Source organism: Phragmites australis, chromosome 11 (assembly GCF_958298935.1).
Source record: "Phragmites australis chromosome 11, lpPhrAust1.1, whole genome shotgun sequence".
NCBI classification, from domain to species: Eukaryota; Viridiplantae; Streptophyta; class Magnoliopsida; order Poales; family Poaceae; genus Phragmites; species Phragmites australis.
The window spans coordinates 21312683-21332761 of NC_084931.1; the positions used below are offsets into that span (position 1 = coordinate 21312683).

At 42.6% G+C, this 20079-nt stretch overlaps 1 protein-coding gene and 1 pseudogene across 1 annotated transcript; one reads left to right on the top strand and one right to left on the bottom strand.

The window, feature by feature from the left end:
• Nucleotides 1-16235: 16235 nt before the first annotated feature.
• On the top strand, nucleotides 16236-17143 carry LOC133883961 (uncharacterized). The gene is made up of 2 exons (XM_062323374.1): nucleotides 16236-16589; nucleotides 16683-17143. Exons 1-2 carry the CDS (start codon nucleotides 16236-16238, stop codon nucleotides 16989-16991), a joined length of 663 nt encoding a protein of 220 aa, XP_062179358.1. The 3' UTR covers nucleotides 16992-17143.
• A 536-nt stretch (nucleotides 17144-17679) lies between these two features.
• LOC133884053 (histone-lysine N-methyltransferase, H3 lysine-9 specific SUVH4-like) lies at nucleotides 17680-19711 on the bottom strand (annotated as a pseudogene).
• Nucleotides 19712-20079: the final 368 nt, after the last annotated feature.

Genomic DNA, 20079 nt, shown 5'->3' on the forward strand with positions numbered 1-20079 from the left:
CGAAGCAAAGCAAGAAGAGGAAGGGGAGACTATCTAGCGGGCTCCCTGGGCACGGGGAGGGAGGGGGAGAGGGAAGGAAGATTATAATAATATGGTGTTGTTAGTTTCAATTGTACAATTCAGATTATAACTCCCTAGATTCTATATTATGAGAATCATAATTTGAATTGTTAGAATCATAATAAAAAATAAACAGACTCTTAGACTGCCTAACAAAATCTTGTCACACTTTTTTAAGTCTCTAACACGTCAAGCCACAACAATAGAAAAGAAATCTTACCACAACTGTGGGTACAAACCAAACGGCTACCTAAGATGGTCAAAACCTACCTAACTGTAGGCATGGCAAGGTATGATAACCTGTAGCTATGAACCAAACAGGTCCTAAGGCTGCAAGAAATAGACACACCCAAATCAAGAAGTAGATCAAGAAAAAAGAACACAGAGACATCAATTTCACCTACAAAACCCTTGCAGAAAAAAAAACCGCAAATGCCAAACGACGATGTTCACTATATCATATCATGAGAGTTACAAACGCAAAAGAATAACAATCGGTCATCAACCCTCCCCGACCGACTTAAGATATATATGGTGACAAAAGTGAATCAACTCGAATATGAAAACAAATATGCTAAACACAATTATCGATACCACGGAGCTCCCCTATCACCCCTAGGTGTCCCCAAGTGGGCCGAACATGAGCAAAACCTCCCACCATGATATACATTTGCGAGTTTTTTTACATTTTCTAACATTAATATTTAAATAAATAGACCCTTGGTGGAAATATTTGCACACATAGACGTCTACCGTCCTCTAAAAGGGCTGCAGCACTCTAAAGCCATTTCAGAGGGCGGTTAGTATACTACGGTGGCACATATACTTCTTACCACCCTCTCAGGTTAGGGCCCTTGCCGCCCCCTCGAGGGCGGTTTGCCCAGTTTTATTATAAATAATAACAAAAATCCCAGAAGTTATCTAAGATAAAAATAACAAAAATCCTAGAAAACATTAAAGTGAAGATAGAATAAATATGTGTCAGTGAAATAAAAAAAACCCACACAGAATGTTAGATAGAATGTGTATATGAGATGAGTCCATGGATTTAAACATTACTAATAGCATATTGGCTACATCTAAGATACATACACAACTTAGGTAATAGATTAAAAATGATATAACCATCTTGAATTCAACAAGTACAACATTTAGTAGCATAAATATTACAGACAAAATGGCCCTTGACACTGTCTGTGCCTTATCTCCCATTTCATCCAATGGTAATCATATTCTAGGGACTTTGGTCTATGTGGTGCCAGTATATATGAAAAATAATCAAAGTTAGTATCCAGTCATCTGCCCCGTCGTCAAAGAATTCACAACAACGTGGAGTTCTCTAAGGAGTAAGCATGAAGTCATCATCGTCGAAATCAACCCCTTCGGTTGTGGTTGTAGTGGTAGAAGCACGTCCTCTTGTGGTTGTTATCGAACGACCACCTCTTTCATGGTGGCCCGAACCATCGCCTCTTTCACAACGACGTGAAGGTCTCGAATGACCACATCTGCGTCTCCAGTTATGTTCGAGTAGGCAGTCATCACCGAATAATAGATGTAGTCCAAAAAAGTTCTCAATAGATTTGTTCAATAACTCTTCATCACAAGGGAATACCTAGTATAAAAAAGAGCATACAGAAATATAAACATGTCTTAGAAGTACAACATAACGATTAACTAGGACATGTAATATCAATGAACGTACCTTAATGTGCTCCTCGTACTGCTGAGGGAGGCATAAATATCGTGTGTGCTCATTTGCTAAAACACTTTGCTATATCAGCTAGTTCGCACACCCTAATATATCTCTTACGGCACTCTAACAAGTGCTTCTTTAGGTCCATGGAGGTCACAGAACTTACTGTTCACTGCCATTTCTCTATGGTGAAATAGGGACAACAGGTCATCATCTGCCATTTCGATAGCACTTTGTTCAAGTTCTCCTCATTGAACACATCATCACCTTTTGCTTGGGTCTCGCTCATAGTCTGTAGGGCTATCATTGAGAATTTGCTTGGGTTTGCTTAAGGAGGCAACCATGGTTTGGTATTAGGTATCAGATGGTAGTGGTGTTTTGGAAAACTGCGATGTCATGACCTTCTTGTTGCCGCGACCTTGCCTTTTATAAGAAGGGATCGATGGTGTATGCACCTAGTGTAGGTATGTAATTTAGAGACAGTGCATGCATTGGATACCTTCCCACAGTGAGCGGTCACTGGACTATGAGTAGTCGGCAGTGTGCGGTCACATTGGTCTAAAAAGGTTAGAGCAGTTTCATCAGTCTAAAAAGTTGACAGCGATGGGTCGTATCTTCCTGAAAAGGTGGCAGCGAGAGGTGACTTCACTCTGAGAAGCTGGTAGAGTGATGTCACATGGGATTAAGAAATGTATTAATGACTTGGTAAGTAGTAATGTCTGAACTTGTAATGCATAGAAAGCAAATGTGTGGTCACATCACTCATAAAAGGCAGCAGCATGCAGTCATATCGCTCATAAAAGGCGATTTTGTTAATCTGAAAAGGCACTAGCATGCGGTCACACGTAGTACATAGAAAGTAGACATGTCCGAATATATAAGGCTAGTTTGTGAATCGAACATGCATCATGAAACAAACATCTAAGTTATGAAAGCAAAGATAAAATCCTACTTCTGCCTCCCCTGTTGTCATCGGCTGTTCCCACCATCATAGTTCCGTCACCGGAGTTGCTGGTTCACCCTCACGTGGCCCCTAGAGTAGGTCAGGTTATCTGGTGGAACAACCTGCCTCGTAGGCCTCGTAGTGATCAAGGGAGTCGATACCTCCTCCTGGATCTGCTATGTCGGTAGTGGAGAAGTGGGCAATTGGGACCATGTGACGACGTAGTAGTCCGGTGTGTCCCCAAAGAAGTCCCTCACGAGGTCGAACGGGGGGTCCGACCTAGGCTCATTCTCCTGACTCGAGTAAGACAAGTGCGATGGTGCCGCTGTCGTCCATGCATAATCACTAGAGGGGCTTGTGAACAGATGAATGTATTAGATACGGTAAATGTGGAAATAAATGTATTAGTAAAAATACAATGTTGTACTTGTATGGTATGCAGGGGCAGCTATAGATGACCAGGCTTGAGTGACGACGTAGGGTGCGAATAGTGGAGGTGTAGATGAAGACATCCCAGCTTAATCACCGTAGTAACCTGTGGAAGGATGATTACATTAGATATAATATTGAATATATTGAATGTGGCAGTATATTGGCACCCATTACCTGAGAGGTCTGCGAACGGTGAAGGTGTCAGCACTAGCCATGGTCTAGGTGTCAACGCTGATAAGTGTGTAGGTGGACCTAATATAATTTGTGAAATTAATGTATCAGTAAAAAAAGGATATCGCTAAACGCCGTGCGTATGAAAAATGCGTACTTGTTGTTACCGGCCCTGGAGGCCATGGTCGAGGTGGCCGTGTGAATACCGCTCCCGATGGAGGTCACTGCACATCAAACCTCTTGGATGACTCTATGTGGACCCTACTAAACCTGGAAGGAGTACCACCAACGTCTGCAGTGGATCGACATGAGGTAAGCTTCGAGGCCCGGGCGATCTTGTCGAAAACTCGCTTCACAAATCCCGCTACATTCGCCGCAGTAAGCTAAATCCCTTGCCTAAGGTGTCCTATGGCTCCAGCCGCATCCCTATGGATATCGTATATGATATCGGTCTATTGAAACAAACATGAAATGGGAATTTCAGTTTATAGCGGTTCATATGGGATTCTATGATGATAAAAAGATACATTAATTAAATATACCGCTAATGCAGTGTCATCGTCCCAATAGTTCGGGTAGTCCTTCGTAGTCAAAGCGATGTGCGGGCGGACATTACCTGGGGTGTAGGTGACATGTGTACGTGTACGCAAGACATACCACCGTAGGTACTCCTCAAAGCCCAGGTCGGTGAAAGGATGAGGCTCCTTGATGACATCCTTAAGGGCATGGGCCACGTCGAGACGTATGATGCCAAGCTATCTGCCCATAGATTGCTACCCGGTTGGCCCTTATGTGTATACTTGCAGTCAACCACGTTAGATAGACTAAAAATGAGATTAAACATGCTATGGATTATGTATTTGATTTTAGTTACCTATGAACATAGGGTGGAACCATGCGAACGTTGATGAGGGGGGACATCTGGAAATGTTCGAACTGTTGTAGCATCTAGACCTCTAAGTAAGTGGTAAGTGTTTCGATGATTAATGACAACCATATCATTGTGACTAATGCGTATGTTTTGAAGAGAATCAAATTTTTTAGTTCGCAATGATTGAATGAGCTTTCTTGGTCCCATATGGAATTCTATTGGCCAATCAAAGGACATTTATGTCAAGATTAAGGATCTTCTAGTTCTAAGTGTCACAAGGTGATCAGGGATATTTAGAGTAGACATAGGTCTCCTTTTGTCTTTTGACCGTACTATAAAGGGGGGCTAAGTGTTGTAGCTTGACTTAGTTGAGTCTAGCATAGTTGGATGCACACTTGCAAAAATCTAGCACTAGGTAGCTCAAAGAAGCCCATGGGTGAGAAGTTGAGAAGTTAGAACTCAAAGTCGATTGAATTGTATGAGTTTCAGAAAGTTTGTTCTCACCGGATTGTCCGGTGCGAGAAGGATTAAACTCACCGGACTATTTTCTCTCTCTGTGAAGATTTCAAATGACCTCACCGGATTTTCTGGTGATGGGAGAAATTTTGCACCGGAGTATTTAACAGAAGAGTCATTTTTCAGAGAAATTTGAAGTTACATGCACCGGATTGTCCGGTGATCTGAAGGACGCATACACTGGACTATTTAACAGAAGGACTGTTTCTCTGGAGAAAATCTGAGTTGAACTGACCAGATTGTCCGGTGACTTAAAGGAGTTATCATCGGACTATTTAACAGAAGATTGGTATTTTTGGAGGAAATGGATTATAACTCACCGGATTGTCCGGTGATACTATGTGAAGAACACCAGAGCATTTTGCAATGGCTACTGACAGCTGTCAGATTAGCGTGTGGACAAAGTATACTCACCGGATCGTCCGGTGTTAACAGAGGGGTGTGCACCAGACCATCCGGTGTTCACAGAAAAAGTGAGTGGTTGGGCAACGGCTAGATTTAGACCTCTAGCCTATATATACCCCCTCACTTGGTTTCATTCGTCTTTCTTGCAACCCAGAAGCATTCATACACAGTGTATCATCTAGAAGTAAGGGAGAGCACTTGAGGTGATTTGCAAGTTCTTAATTGAAGATTAAGGACTCCATTAGTGCTTCAAGAGTAGCGAGCGTGCATCTATCTGTTATTTAGGCTTGATAGGGATCAAGTAAATCAGTTAGCTTGTTACTCTGGTTGGCAATACCTAGCCGATCGTGTAGATTGGAGATGTTCTCGGTGAGCTCTTGGAGGTCTTGTGGGAGTCTCGGGAAACCTGTGTACTTGGTTTGATGCCCACCAATTCGGAGATGGAGAAGTGATAATCATTAGTGAGCACTTGAGTCTTGGTGACTCAAAGGGGAGCGACATCCTTGTGTGGATACTCCAACGAGGATTGATGAATAGTACTAACTCTTCGATACCTCAGAAAAAACTCGGTGTCCTCTTTCCCTACTCTTGTTACATTCCGCATTTTGCTTCTAGCATTTCCTTCATACAAGTTTCAATTCCACACTTTACTTATGTTCTATATGCTTGCATGTTTGTGCTTATCATTCTAGCTTACTAGGTCGTCTAGTTGCTTTTATTCATTCTAGGCTAAGGTTGCTCTTTGTTCTAGAATTCGGTAGTTGGTTTAGTTTTTGATTAGTGCCCTATTCACCCCTCTTTAGGGCCATAAGGTTCTTTCAATTGGTATCAGAGCCTCGTGCTCTTGATAGGCTTGACATGATAGAGCAATGATCCCGGGGAATGGAAGTAGCATGCCAAGGTTCGATGGAAAGAACTTTTCCTATTGGAAGTTCGCATGGCGAGCTATCTTGAGGCTATTTCCCCCGAAGTTTGGCTAGCCGCTTCCATTGGGTTTGATCACCCTTTTACCGACCAACAAGTTAGATGAAATGCTACAACTAAAAATGCCATATTTGAGGGAATTAGTGAAGATATTTTCTCTAGAATTCATAGCAAGGAATATGCTAATGAGATTTGGACCGCTCTTTGTGAAATTCATGAGGGTTCTAGGAAAATTCGTGAGGAAAGATATCATGTGCTATGAATGCTCTTAATAAATTCAAGATACTTCCAAATAATTATGCAATGATATGTATTCTCGCATGAATATGCTTGTAGAAGAAATTAACTCTCTTGAACTAACTCAATTGTCTCAAGAAGACGTTATTCGTAGGATCTTCATGGTGCTTCCGAAGCCACAATACAACATTGTCATCTTTCTTCTTCATGAAAGGGGCATCAATGATATGACCATCACCGATGTTGTTGAGAAGATATGTGCTCATGAGATGTTCTTGTTTGGAGATCATGAGTCTTCATCCAACAAGAATCTTGCTCTCAAGGAAAATATGATTGACAAGAAGAAGAAGAAGAAGAAGAAGAAGAAGAAGAAGAAGCTTCCATCATCAAGTGAAATCAATGAAGATGATGCTGATGATGACAACACCGACACCGAACTTGCTTTTCTCATGAGAAGAACCACAAGGATGATCTCTAAATTCCAAAATATGGGCTACAACTATGATCCCAAGAAGAATAAATTTCGCCCAAAGAAATTTGACAAGTTCAGTGGAGAAGACAAGAAGAGATGCTATAGTTGTGGTGAACTTGGCTACATGCCATATGATTGCTGTCGGTGACATAGGAACCGGGGGTCCCCGAGTTCCGAGGCCAGGGCAGCAGAATGCCACATGGCGCCTTTCCTCGGGGATTTCTCCTCGAGGTCCGAGAAGACCAAGTTCCGAGAGAGGGCGCTCGGGGCCATGAACAGTGGTCCCCGAGTACTCGAGTTCCCCGACGATTCGAGCAAACACAGTTCTGAAAGAGGGCGCTTGGGGTCATGAATAGTGGTCCCCGAGTGCCCAAGTTCTTCGAGGACCAAGAAAAGGCATATCCGGGAGAGAGTGCTCGGGGCAATGAACAGTAGTCCCCGAGCACTCACAGTTCCCCGAGGACCTGAGAAGTCCTTCGCCGGTGGTCCCCACAAGGGCTCAGTAGTGAGGTGTCAATTGGTGAGAGGCCCGATGCTGCATTTAAGAGGGAGCGTGGCCTGTCACTTCCAACTACTCCCCCCACACCTACTGTCAGTCCCTGCCATTGGGGACATTTAATACGGCGGGTCCCATCGCGCGTCATCCGACGCGCCTTGGGATATCGATGCAGGGCTCGAGGCATATTGCCTGCCGCTCTGCTGTGTCAGGCTCGCTCTAACCGGGCGGGCACACGGGGTTACTCGGTGGATGCCCGGTGGGCCCTCCCCGCAGCACCTGCTGAAAAGTGGGATGATGACGACAGGACCGGACGGGGGCGCGTTTTCAACCCCCCGTAACATCAAATTGTAGCCCATGATGGTTGCTTTCTATTTATAGCACCTTGGAACTCGCGCCTTCCTTTCTGGGCACGCCAAATCCCCCCCGACGGTATAAAAGGAGGCGGTGCATCCCGACGGCGAAGTCACACAGATCTCACAGAAGACAACGGCTTCTTCAGGACCGAGACAAGCTGACGAAGAACAAGAAGCACGAAGCTCTAGACTTAGACAAAAACCCTTGTAACACAAGAGATCCTCAGAGAAACATTTCCAGAGCATTTATAACATACACACAGGAGTAGGGTATTACGCTCCGTGCGGCCCGAACCTGTCTAAAAATCCCTTAAACATTTATTTCCTCTAGCATCTGATCATCCATCCCACCTGCATCTCATTTACTCTCATTTATTTCACGTACAAGGTAGATTCAGAATCATCCCCCCAGCCGAATCTCAAAGGTGTCCCTCCGGATCCCCGCTTGTGGAGTTCATCCTCCGACAATTTCCCTCAACCCAACAAGAAGAACATGAACAAGGGCAAGAAGATTGAAGCAAATGAAGATAAGAACAAGCACAAGAAGAGAGCCAAGATAAAGATTCAAGGAAAAAGCTCTTCAACAGAAGGGTGAAGAACGCAAGGCCTGCATTGTTGGTGAATGAGTCTCCGGTGAAAGCTCAAGTGATGACTCAAGCGATGATGAAGACAACAACTTCACGGGCTTTGCTATCACCAATGATGATGATGCACTCCTACTTACACCACCTATGTGCCTCATGGCAAAAGTTAATAACAAGGTGAGTAGTGATGATGATGGTTTTTCTCCCAGTGATCTATCCAAGTTCATGAATGACTATGCTATTATCATCAAGAAACAAAAAGCTAAAATCAAGTGTCTTGAAAATGCTAATTCTATACTTAGTTCTAGTCATAATGAGTTGCTTGCTAAATACAATGATGTGCTTAAAAAAATAATGAATTAGTTACATCTAGCAAGTCTCTTAAGGCTAGTAACAAAAAGCTAAAACTTGAGCATGTTGATTTGAAATGCAAATATCAAAAACTTGAACTTGCATATGATGTCATTGATTCTTCTCTAAATGAATTGTCTACTATTAAAATAGTTAAGATCAATGCATCTACATCTTATGACGATCTCTTTGAAATACCTTGCTCATCTTAATGTGATAATGTATCATCTCTAAAGACTAACCATGCAAGGGAAAAAGAGCTTAAGGATGAGATTGCAAGCTTACATTCATGTGTGGTCCGATTGACTAAGGGGGAGAACAAGCATAAAGAAATTCTCATGAAGAATACTATGTACTACAACAAGAAAGGCATCGGTTGCTACACCAACCCGATAGAAAAGGTCATCAAGTCACCGGAGATAAACAAGTACTTCATCAAAGAAGTTGGTTCCTATTGTCAACATTGTGAAGTCACCGGTACCACACAAGGGAGTATCCCATCCCTTCCAAACTCCTTCCTACTTTGCCACTTAAATACAAGTCTATTTTTAATGGTCATCATCTTCTATTGCAAAAGCTTAAGAGTGGCAAAGTCATGGCTAAGTTCATTGGAACTCAAGCAAAGGGCAAGCTTTCAAGGCAAATTTGGGTGCTCAAGAATCTTGTGTCTCACATGAAAGGTACCAAAATTGGTTGGGTACCTAAACAAAAAGCTTGATCTCATATGTGTATGTGAACTACAAAGCCGGCGAAAAGCATTGGGTTCTTGATACTGGTTGTACACAATATATGACCGGCAATGTAAAGATATTCACCTCTCTAGAAAATGTAGTGGACGGACATGATAAAGTCACCTTTGGTGATAACTCAAAAGCAAATGTGGTAGGTTTGGGTAAGGTGGTAATCTCCAATGATCTCTCTATCTCTAATGTACTTTTAGTTGAGTCTCTTAGTTTCAATTTACTTTCTGTAACTCAACTATGTGACTTAGGCTTCACATCTTATTTAGTGATGTTGATGTTGTCATTACTAGCAAAAAGTATAATGATATAATCTTTAAGGGCTTTAGATATGAACATATATATCTTGTGGATTTTTTGTCTAATGAAGCTACCTTGACAATGTGCCTCTTCACCAAGACCCGATACGTCGCCACTAGGATAGCGGAGGCCCAGCTAAACTGGGGGACATCATCGGGCTCTGCCATCCCCTCGCATACGGAAGACGAGTCCTTGACACCAAGTGGCCTTAGACGCTAGTGAACATAACCCAGTCGAACAGCCAAAGTAGGTAGACCTTCAAGTGCCTTGCGATTGAGTACACACCGACTTTCGGGTGAATGTATGCACAATTGTAGTAATACAAATCATGATAAGTAAAATATCATGAAAATCATAAAGTAAATGGGGAAGATAAATTACAATGTACCTGGAATTGGATGTACTCCAGTTCTTCATAGACCCTCACAGATTCGGCAGGAACTCAGGCACGTAGGCAGGTGCGTCATCCGTTCATTGAACTAGGACAAACCACGCAAGCATGACATTCATCTAGTCTGCATCCACGTCGATGACTCCAACGACGGCTCCGGCGCAAGGTAAGACTAACAGGTAGGCTACGTCCTGCTACGTCAGAGTCATCTCATCACATGGGAGGTGGAAAGTGTAGGTTTCAGATCTCCACCAATCGACTAGTGCAGTGATCAGCGAGCGGAATCACCTCGTAGCTGCCTCAGGGTTCTCTGTCGCTCGGGCCTCCACCAAAAAACACATCGGTAGGAATCTAGATGCTGCCAACCTGTACCATTTCGAATATTAACTGAATGTAGGACATGCAATAAATAAATAATCAGGAACATACTCAGCTAACTCGTGACATACCGGTGCTTCCAACGATCGTCAATCATAAGTAACTCCTCAGGTCCATGTGGTCGAAAAACTCTTAACTTTGTTTGGTGAATGACAGATAAGAAGCTATGGTGCTTCTTGTCCACTGCAGGGTCAAGAAGCTCGGGAGTCGGTGGGTGCACCATATCTGCATTAAAACTAAATTTAAATAATTTGTATCATACATATACACATAGTTATATGAACAACATATAACATACAGGTACATATGTAAGACGACCATCTCATAAAAATAAAATCGAGATACACTGAACACATTCACACTTGACCGCTGTCATAACCCCATCTACACAACAGGTGCAATTTTCGGACAGTTTTTGTATGTGTGATCATTTTCATCACACTTGCTGCAGTGCTTCACCCTTGGACCTACCTTGGATTCATCCATATCATTCTGAATCAGCCGAGTTTGTCAACGTCCAAGTGTGTACTTCATCTTCTCTTTGTCTACCACATATATTCGTGTGCAGGACCTGGATCACTTGTAAACATGTCAACAATATCGTAGCCATAAAGCTCGTGATTTCATATCTTTGGTATCTTATCCTTCATAAAGTAGCGTGAAACATATTATTATGGCAGCATATTGGACTCCTCACATACAGCTATGACGTGTGTACACGGTCTGTGTACCAATTGTGGTTGATCCATGTTCCATTCCTATGCATACACTCTTGCACATGTCACTCACGTCTGTCACCCTTATGACCCTTATCCCGGCACAAGATACTGAACTTGTGCTCCGCAGTTCCCTCCTAATTTGCGCGGTGCATATGTGCCTTCTTTATGGCCTTCTCCAGGTAGTCACATAGCATCAATTCATAGAGCTAACTGTTATCTACTATTGCCTTTGAAGCAGTTGTATAGCGATCAATGAAATATCTGCAAGTTTCATGCAAAATGCCTTCAACAGTTCCAACAAGTGGGAGGGACCTCATACCCCGTATAACCATGTTGTAGATCTCAACAAGATTTGTTGTCATTATCCATACTTTGCCCCTTCAGTGTCGTATATCAATGCCTATTTCTTGCTTAGCTCATTTTGTATCCACTGCGAAAAGTTCTTAATAGCTGATCCTGACATCCTTACTATCTGTGGAGTATCTGTTGGGATGGGTCCAAGAGCAACCGACTCATCTCTGGTGTCTGCTACCTCAGTTGTTTGCTTTGTGGTTAGTTCATCTAGTCTTACCCATAGTACGTTAAACTTTCTCTGTTGGTTTTGTCTGCACAATTTCTTGAAAAGATTCATCAAGTCCTTGTTTTTGAATTGTCTGTAAAATTTTGTACCCATATGCCTCATGCACCACCTGCTCTTCAAGTCAGGCCACTTTGCTCTTACACACCGTCGAGCACTGTCGTATTGCACATCCAGCAAAGCCTGCAATAGCCATGCATGTCTATCATGAATCAAGCATACATCAAGCCGGTCTAGAACAATAGCATGCTTGACCGGTTCAAGGAACCAATACTAGTTGTCCCCGTTCTCGCTCTCCACGAAGGCAAACTCCAGTGGCATGACTTGGTTGTTCCCATCTACCCCAATTGCAAACAATATATATCCTTTATACTTTCCAGTGAAGAACGTCATGTCCAAGCAAATGATGGGTTGACAATGCCTAAATACCTTGATGGTTGCCGTAAATGCAACGAAAGCACGCTGCAATACTCGCTTTCCAAGCTTCTCACTTGAGGGGTAATGCTTGAGGTCAAAGTAACTTTTAGGGTTTCTCACACATATTATGGCTAGTTGACGTGGTAAATTGTCATATGAATCTTCGTATGTCCCAAACCTTATCTCAATAGCCTTCTGTTTTGCCCGTCATTTCTTGACATAGTTTATTATGTACTGGAACCTTTCCTTAATAGCATGGATTATTGAACGTGGCTCATACTTTAGGCTATCCATAATATCTCCGTACGTAACATTGGCAACAAAAGCCGATGACAGGTTCCTATGGGATAACTCTATTTTCTCAATATGACAGCTATGCTGCCTATCTATTGAGAATTTCCATTGGTCAACCCACTTTCCCCTAAATGAGTGCACCCACCACGGACAATTAGATACCAAACACTTGACGTTGTACTCCATTTTGCTTGACTTCACAACCTTGAACTGCCTACGAAGAGACAACGACCAGAATTTCACTGCATCGATAACAACCTTCTTAGTAGGGTACATAACACCATGGGACACCTCGTTCTCATGATATTCCTATGGTGTCCAATGACCTCACTGACAACTAGCTTCAAAAATTCATGATTCCTCCACTCTGCAGGAACATGAGTATTTTCCTCCTTGTTTGATGAATCCTCATCGGTAATGGCTTTCTCAAGCTCATGATCCTCCCTCTCCATCTCTTCAATTATGCTAGACATGTGCTCCCCTTATCGGCTACACCCTTCGGTTGCATCTCCTGCATATCCCCAATGTCTTGTCCGTCCCCCATAGTTGTCGGGTGCGCTTCATCCACCACTACCTGATTTGTTCCTGCTATTGCTTCCCCAACATTTTTCTCTGTTGGATCCTTATGGTACACATCAGCTAGCAGCACAAGAGGAAGACCACGTTCACATCCTATATCTACGTATTGCCTCCAAGTATATGTCGCATTAATCGGGACGAGCTCCCCATAGTACCTTTGAGTAGCACGGCTTAGCACAAATCTCAACTTAAACTTATGTTGCTGGGGATTCATTTGAAGATGGCGAATCAACCACTTGCATACGTATACTATGGTCCTCTCATTGGCTCTACTAAGTCACTTGACGACATGCTGAAATCCAGAGTGATCTACACCGTTAGGATCATAACTAATATAACCTTCATCATAATATATATGAAAATATAGCTTATCGGACATCCCTGAAAACATCCAAAAATATGTTTAATATTAATACCATGAAACTGTACTTCTGATTATCAAAACTCTGACAAAATTAACGGGACCAATGATCACCTAACAATACATTTAGTTCGCTAAAATCAATATTGCTCCTAAGCAAATTAATTAATTTAAACTAATTAAACTCGTGTCTACTTAATACATTTTCTAATTATATATAATTATTACATACATCACTATTTTGTAAAATCTAGATAATCGAAACGACCGTACTCTAAATACAGCTATACATCTGATGGATATCATACCATATTGAAATAGATCTTTATAATATACTACAAAAGACAGAAAAACCTTATTTTCTAATTACCTTGCTAAGCATTAGGTCTCATATAATGTAATTACTATTATGTCAATAAATCCTGGATGTAGTGGTATTTTAATTACTAATAAAAACATAAGTCTAGAAAAACTACCGAAAACTAAGATCCTAAATTCACATATCAAAAACAATAGGACTTCACTGCACTGCCTCCCTCTCCTCTCGCCCCTATTTTGACTGATTTTCAACCTATTTATAATGTGTTGGGTGGGGGAGGGGCGCGCGGTGGGAGGGGGCTAATCGCCACTGAGAGGGTAGTAAGATCCTAACTGCCCTATGAGAAGACGGTAAGAGGGTGCTCAGAGGGCCTAGCACGGGCGCTAACCTCCCTCTTAGAGAGCGGTAAGGGGAGTGTAACGCCTAACCGTCCTCTGAGAGGTCAATAAGAGATACTTATATCATCGTGGCATGCTAACCGTCTTCTGAAAAAACTGTAACCCTTTCAAAGGCGATAGACATATATTTATGTAAATCTTTCCATCATAGATATATTTATTTACAAATTAATGTTAGAAAATATTTAAAAAAACTCATACATTGGTCAATCGATTTTATCGCAATAATTCGGATACATATCAACAAAAAGGCTTACAGAGTTGATAGAATTGGATTGGATGAATTGAATTGGGCTCCCGGTTCGATCCACATGGAAGCAAGAATGGTCTACGAATCCAATTCTTTTGTTTGGGTCGCAAGATATTGAAAGGATCACAACACCACCTTGGCACTTCCCAAACACACGTATCACCAGGTGACCAACCCCTCATCACTGCTTGATCGTTGTGAACTTATCATTCTTCTGTTGTCGTCGTCGTCATGCCGTCCTCACACCCTGTCTTGCGCGCTCATCTGATTATCTCTGACACAACCTCCTCTCGTACGCCGCCACATGCTCTCATCTGAAAGGTCACTGTTGTGCCCTCCTCCCTAGACCACGCGCCCTCTCATTGTGGGCAATGTGGTGGCCATGGAGCTCGGCCCCATAGTGGGCTAGAGCTCAACACTGATAAACTCGTCCATGCAGCGCGCCTGGAGCTCATTCTTTCAGAGGATGTTGGTTGGAGGACACCAAGTTTGTTCGAGTTTTCCAAATATAAGAGGGGCCAATGTCTAAGGGAATGTTTAGTTCATAGCTAAAATTTATCACGGTTTGCCATATCTAAGATTAGTCAGATTTGATCACTTTAGACATCTGTTTGATTCGTAGTCATAATTGTGATAAAATTCTCTTCTTCCTTACTATGATTCCGTACGTTAATGTCTTAAAAAAGTATGGCAATATTCTTTTAGACGTGTCAAAGTATGATGAAAATTTTAATCGACTACTTTTAAAGGAGTATGACAAAAAAATATGATAAATAATAACAGAGTTAGACCTATTTGTTTCAGGCTGCTTCGGGCTTCTGTTTCTGTCATAAGTCTAGAAAACAGAAGCCTAAACAAACGGGTTTGCTGAAAAGTGACTTCTGAGAAAATAAACTAGAAACTGAGAAGCTAGCTGAGAGTAGTTTTTCTGAGAAGTACTGTGCTGAGAAACAATAAATTATTATAAAATCCAACAGTTAAAATCTAAAAATAACTTTTAAAAAAATAAAAAACACAGCTTTTCAGAGAAGCTAAAAATAAAAACCCAAATAAACACACTTAGTATATAAACCAAACATACCACAACCATGAATGACCTTTTCTACTTGTTCTTCAATTCCAACCCAACTCAAAACTAGAAATGATTTGGATGCAATTCGACCCGTTCAAAGGCCCAATTAAAGATGACACATGGCATTAACTTCGTTTCCGCCATTTATCACAGCCTCTCTCACATATTTGATCTCACTAGCTATTCTCTCTTATATTTCCAAGATATTAAATATACAATAGTATTAAAAGACGCCAATCCAAATATGAGTTTATGATATTCACATCCTTGACAATGAGGGCACATGGGGGCTGTTTGGATCTGTACCCAAACGTGCCAAGCCAATTTTTGGCTCTGCCCGGTTGATTTGGCATCTGTTTGCTTTAGAGCCCAACGTTAGCCGGCCAAAATGCACAACAGCTAGGATGACGTGTTTGAGTTCTTTTGGAATTAGCAAGTTTAAAATCATATTATTTGCTAAACGTGTATCCGATTTTTAATTTATTTAACCGTTGTGTCCTTTGTAATTAAATTTATAAATTAAGACCTATATTAACTATATTTTAACACTAAAAGAATAGTTACATTTAGATCCTACGTGTCGTACTCACAATTTTCAAATTTTTTAATATGACTGTAATCCAAACGCTCTCTTATAGTAATTTTGTCAATGCCCTAACTTTGACCTGATCACGAACCAAATAATATTTTTTCTACTAAATTTTAGTATTATTTCGATTTTAACCATGATCAAAATTTGGCTTTGTTTATGAGGGCAAACAGGGCCAAGATCTTCTTTTCTCCAAGTGACGCTTCGCCCTCGGGTCAAAGCTGGAAACCCACAGCCACGACCGCAACGTGCAACTCTCAAACCAACGCAGTTGACGGCTAACGCGTCGCTCCCGATTCCATACCTCCGGAGCCAGCGCCACCCTGACCGCGCCGCAGCAATGCCGCCGACGCCGCGAAAGCGGAAGGAACCCCCATCCCCGCCGCGGCGCCCGCCGTCCCGCCTGGATTTCCGCGCGCCGGCGGACGGCGCGTGGTACGGCGCGCGCGTGGCGGTGCAGCGCGGCGCGCTGCGGGTCATGTACGAGGAGTTCCCGGAGGAGCAGGACGATTGGTACGACCCCGCGTGCCTCGCCTCCGAGCGCGACGTGGCCGCGCTCCGCGCCAGGTTCCGCGCGCTGTCCCCGCCCCTCGACGACGCCCGGTGCCGCGACCTCCGCGCCGGCGCGCCGCTCTGCGTCTCCTGCGCCCTCGACGGCGGCGAGCTCAAGTTCTACGACGCTGTCCTCGAGTCCGTACGTCCCCTTTGATCCTTACCATGCATGCGGGGGGGGGGGGGGGCTGGCTGTTTGGTCCTGAAGCCGTGAGCGCCGACCAAATCGATGCAGGTCTCACCGGCGGCTCACGAGACCGTGGACGGCGAGGAGCGGTGCCCGTGCCGTTTCGCGGTGTGGTGGACGGAGGGGCCGCGCACCGGGAGCCGGGAGGAGATCGGCGTCGAGCGGGTCTGCTGCGTGCAGTCCTCCTCAGTGCAGGACCCAGTGCTCACCGAGTTCTTTGACGGCGTGACCAAGCTGCTCGGCAATGACAACGGGAAGAGGACGGCATCGCAAGCGACCGGCACCGTGGCGGAGGAAGGCGGCGCCCCTAGGGACGCGCCGCCCGGATTTCGCCGGAAGTATGGAGCAAGGAAGTAGGCATGCAAACAGCAACTGGCTCGATGTGCATGGTTCGGTGGCTGTGCAATGGGTGCACACCCTCTGACCTCTGTGTTTCTTCAACAAATCATGTGCATAGTTTGTCTGTGGTTCGGTCTTCTCTTCCAAATCCTGTTTCCTCTTGGTTCGACCATCAAAAGTGCTAATCTTTTGTTCCTGATTACCATAATACCATGTCACCCTGGACAACCTGGGTATATGACAAACAAAATCTTGGAGAAACCTGAGCATACGCAAGAGTGGCCATGTCGCACTAGAGCAAAGAGACAGAACATAGCTGAAGCCTGAAAGCCACCTTACTCAGCATATGCTTTCCCTCTTTTCTTACCACTTAAAACAGTAGACCATAATGCACAGAAGACAGGAAATATATCGGGATAAGCTATATAGTTGTACACAAAAATTATATGTATTTTTGTTTCCTCAATGCAGAAGACATTTTTGCAAACTAGCAAGAATGTCTTGTATCGAAATGGGAGTTCTATGGATCGAATGGTAAGCTGCACAGAGAACATGCATTGAGAAGTTTCATCAGGATTACTTCTCTTATGCCGCACAATGCGCGTAACATCCTATAAAGCACCATGAAGTATGATTCTAAATGAAAAGGTGTAAGGAAGTATGATGTTAGAGGTTCATCACAAGCAACACGGCACGGCAGGAGAACCTAGTAGAGCCGCTTTCGGCAGTCAGGAGCGCCACAGTGGCAAGCCAGCTTCACTATCTTGCCATCTGTCCCAGTGACACTGTCCAGGCGATACCCGTAGTCAGACGAGAGCTCCTACAATAATCACAGGTTAATCTTGGTTAAAAAACAGAACAATAAAGGATTACAATATATTCAAGTCACCAAAACCTTTCTGTTTTAGATAAATCAGCAAATCATCGGCACGTGAAAGAGCAGGAAGATATAAAAGGCGTATTATGGCATACTGGTTGCACAATGAGCAGAAGTTTCAGAATTCACTGTTGTTTAAGTTAACACCACCAGATCCAATTGGTGCTGAGTATCATACTGTTGTGAAACCATTTGCGTGTTGTGTATCTTAAAGTGTCTTGGTTGGTAACATGTGAAATAAAGTCGTCCCAAAATAGTTTTACATTTATGCTTTTCAAATGTATTATTACAAAACTGGACACACTTTTCTAGAACTAATTTGTCACAAATGTAGTAGTCATAAATTGCATCAAATCAGTAATATGCGAGTGCAATAGGATTTTCTGTAGACAGGCGGGAGAAAAAACATGATTGAACAGAAAAAAGTTAAATGGAGAAAAAAGAATCAGTCATTAAATGACTTGTATACCTAAGGTCAAATAAGTAAACAGTATCGCTTCAACCAGTGCAATTTAACTCTCATTGAATTTATAGATAAAGTGCATTAGCATATTCCATCAGAAAAAAAAAAGAACTTCTAGTCGTGAAGACACACCTGAAGCGGGGGTATGGTATCAGCTGCAAAAAAGCATAATTTTTGCTAGCTTGATATCGCTATGTGAGCTCAATACGCACTGGATGAAAAGATTAGGTTGGCAGCTGTGATTTATGAACCATGCAATGTTGCCAATAGAACCTGCATCAATGCAGTATTCAGGGGGTAGAGATCAATGTTGCCAATAGAACCAGCATCAATGCAGTATTCAGGGGCTAGAGATGCCTCTGAGTCATGCTCGACTGAAGTGATGCCATATGCAGTTCTGAGCCAGGCCATTGCTGCAGAAAAAAAAAACAATTGAACAGCATGGTAACTATGCGTTAAGAAATTACATGACATTTCAGCAAGGGTAAAGAATGACAACGTCGCAGGGACAAGGCATTTCGTAATTTTGTATGTTTCTGTTGCATTGCTGATCTAAATAAATAAAATCTACTTTTGACGCTAGCACCCGAAAGTTGAAGGAATCAAGGCTGCAAGCAAAAACACCACAGAAAACCAATACTATAAGACTATATGGTTTTGTGCCACATACAAAAACGTGCATGACTCTTCTAACAGTTAACATATGTCCAAAAGAAAGTCAAGATTATATTGGTTTCACTTCCCCAAAAATAATTTAAAGTAGCACAGAAACAAGTCTATGATTTGATTATCGAAACTAAGATGACTCCAACTAAACAGGCCCTCCAACAGTTCCACCTAACCAACAAAACAAAGAGAAAATTCAATACCTCTCTTCCATCCAGGCCATTAATTGTTTGAAGACAATCTATGTCAAATATGTAATTGTTCGCCAACAATCCTTCCACGTCTGCAGTCCATCTCAATACCCCAGTGTTCCCCCAAATTAGGGCAGCTGGAAGAATAGTATCCCACGTCCTAACACCCCAACCTTTTGATTCTGTCTTGAATACCTGAATTCACAGTCAATATACACGGAAAAGAAGGGTGAAGGATGATAACAAAAAAGGAAGATTAAACAAAATACAAACCTCCAGGTGGTACTTCAATCCTTGCTGGGAGGTTCTATTGATACAGCTGAAGTGGCAGCTACAATTAGGGTGTGTTTGGTTGGAGGGTGAGGTTGGATTGTCTTTCAGAATGTGATGATCTAATTTTTTTGTTTGGTTGGTATAGATGAGATGTGTTAGTTTTCTGTTTGGTTGTAGGATTAGAGTGTATAGGATGAGCTATTTTTCTATTTGGTTGGTGTGGTTAGATGAGCTGAGTTGGTGCCATACATGGTGCATGGTATTCCATAGGGCTTAAGCATTTGTATAGCAGCATAGTGCGTGGTAGACAATTTTTTTCATTCCGCAAAGACAACAAGTGTCATCTAGCTCGAGATGACGATAGCATTTATTATCCTGAGTAGCCAAACTATTGGTAACAATTTTCCAAGCAAAGATGTGTACCTTCTGCAGATGCTGATGAGATTAAGATCACAAGTGGATATGTATTCACTCTTAGAAGAAAAACTCACAACGTTAGACACAACCACTGTTGAGGTGGAATGGTTGTATGAACTCTAGATGGATTTGTCAGTGGTTGAAAACCAATACCGACTATCCTTAAGAACTGTGATATTTAAACCGTTATTGTCAAAGTGAACAGTTCTCAGGACAACA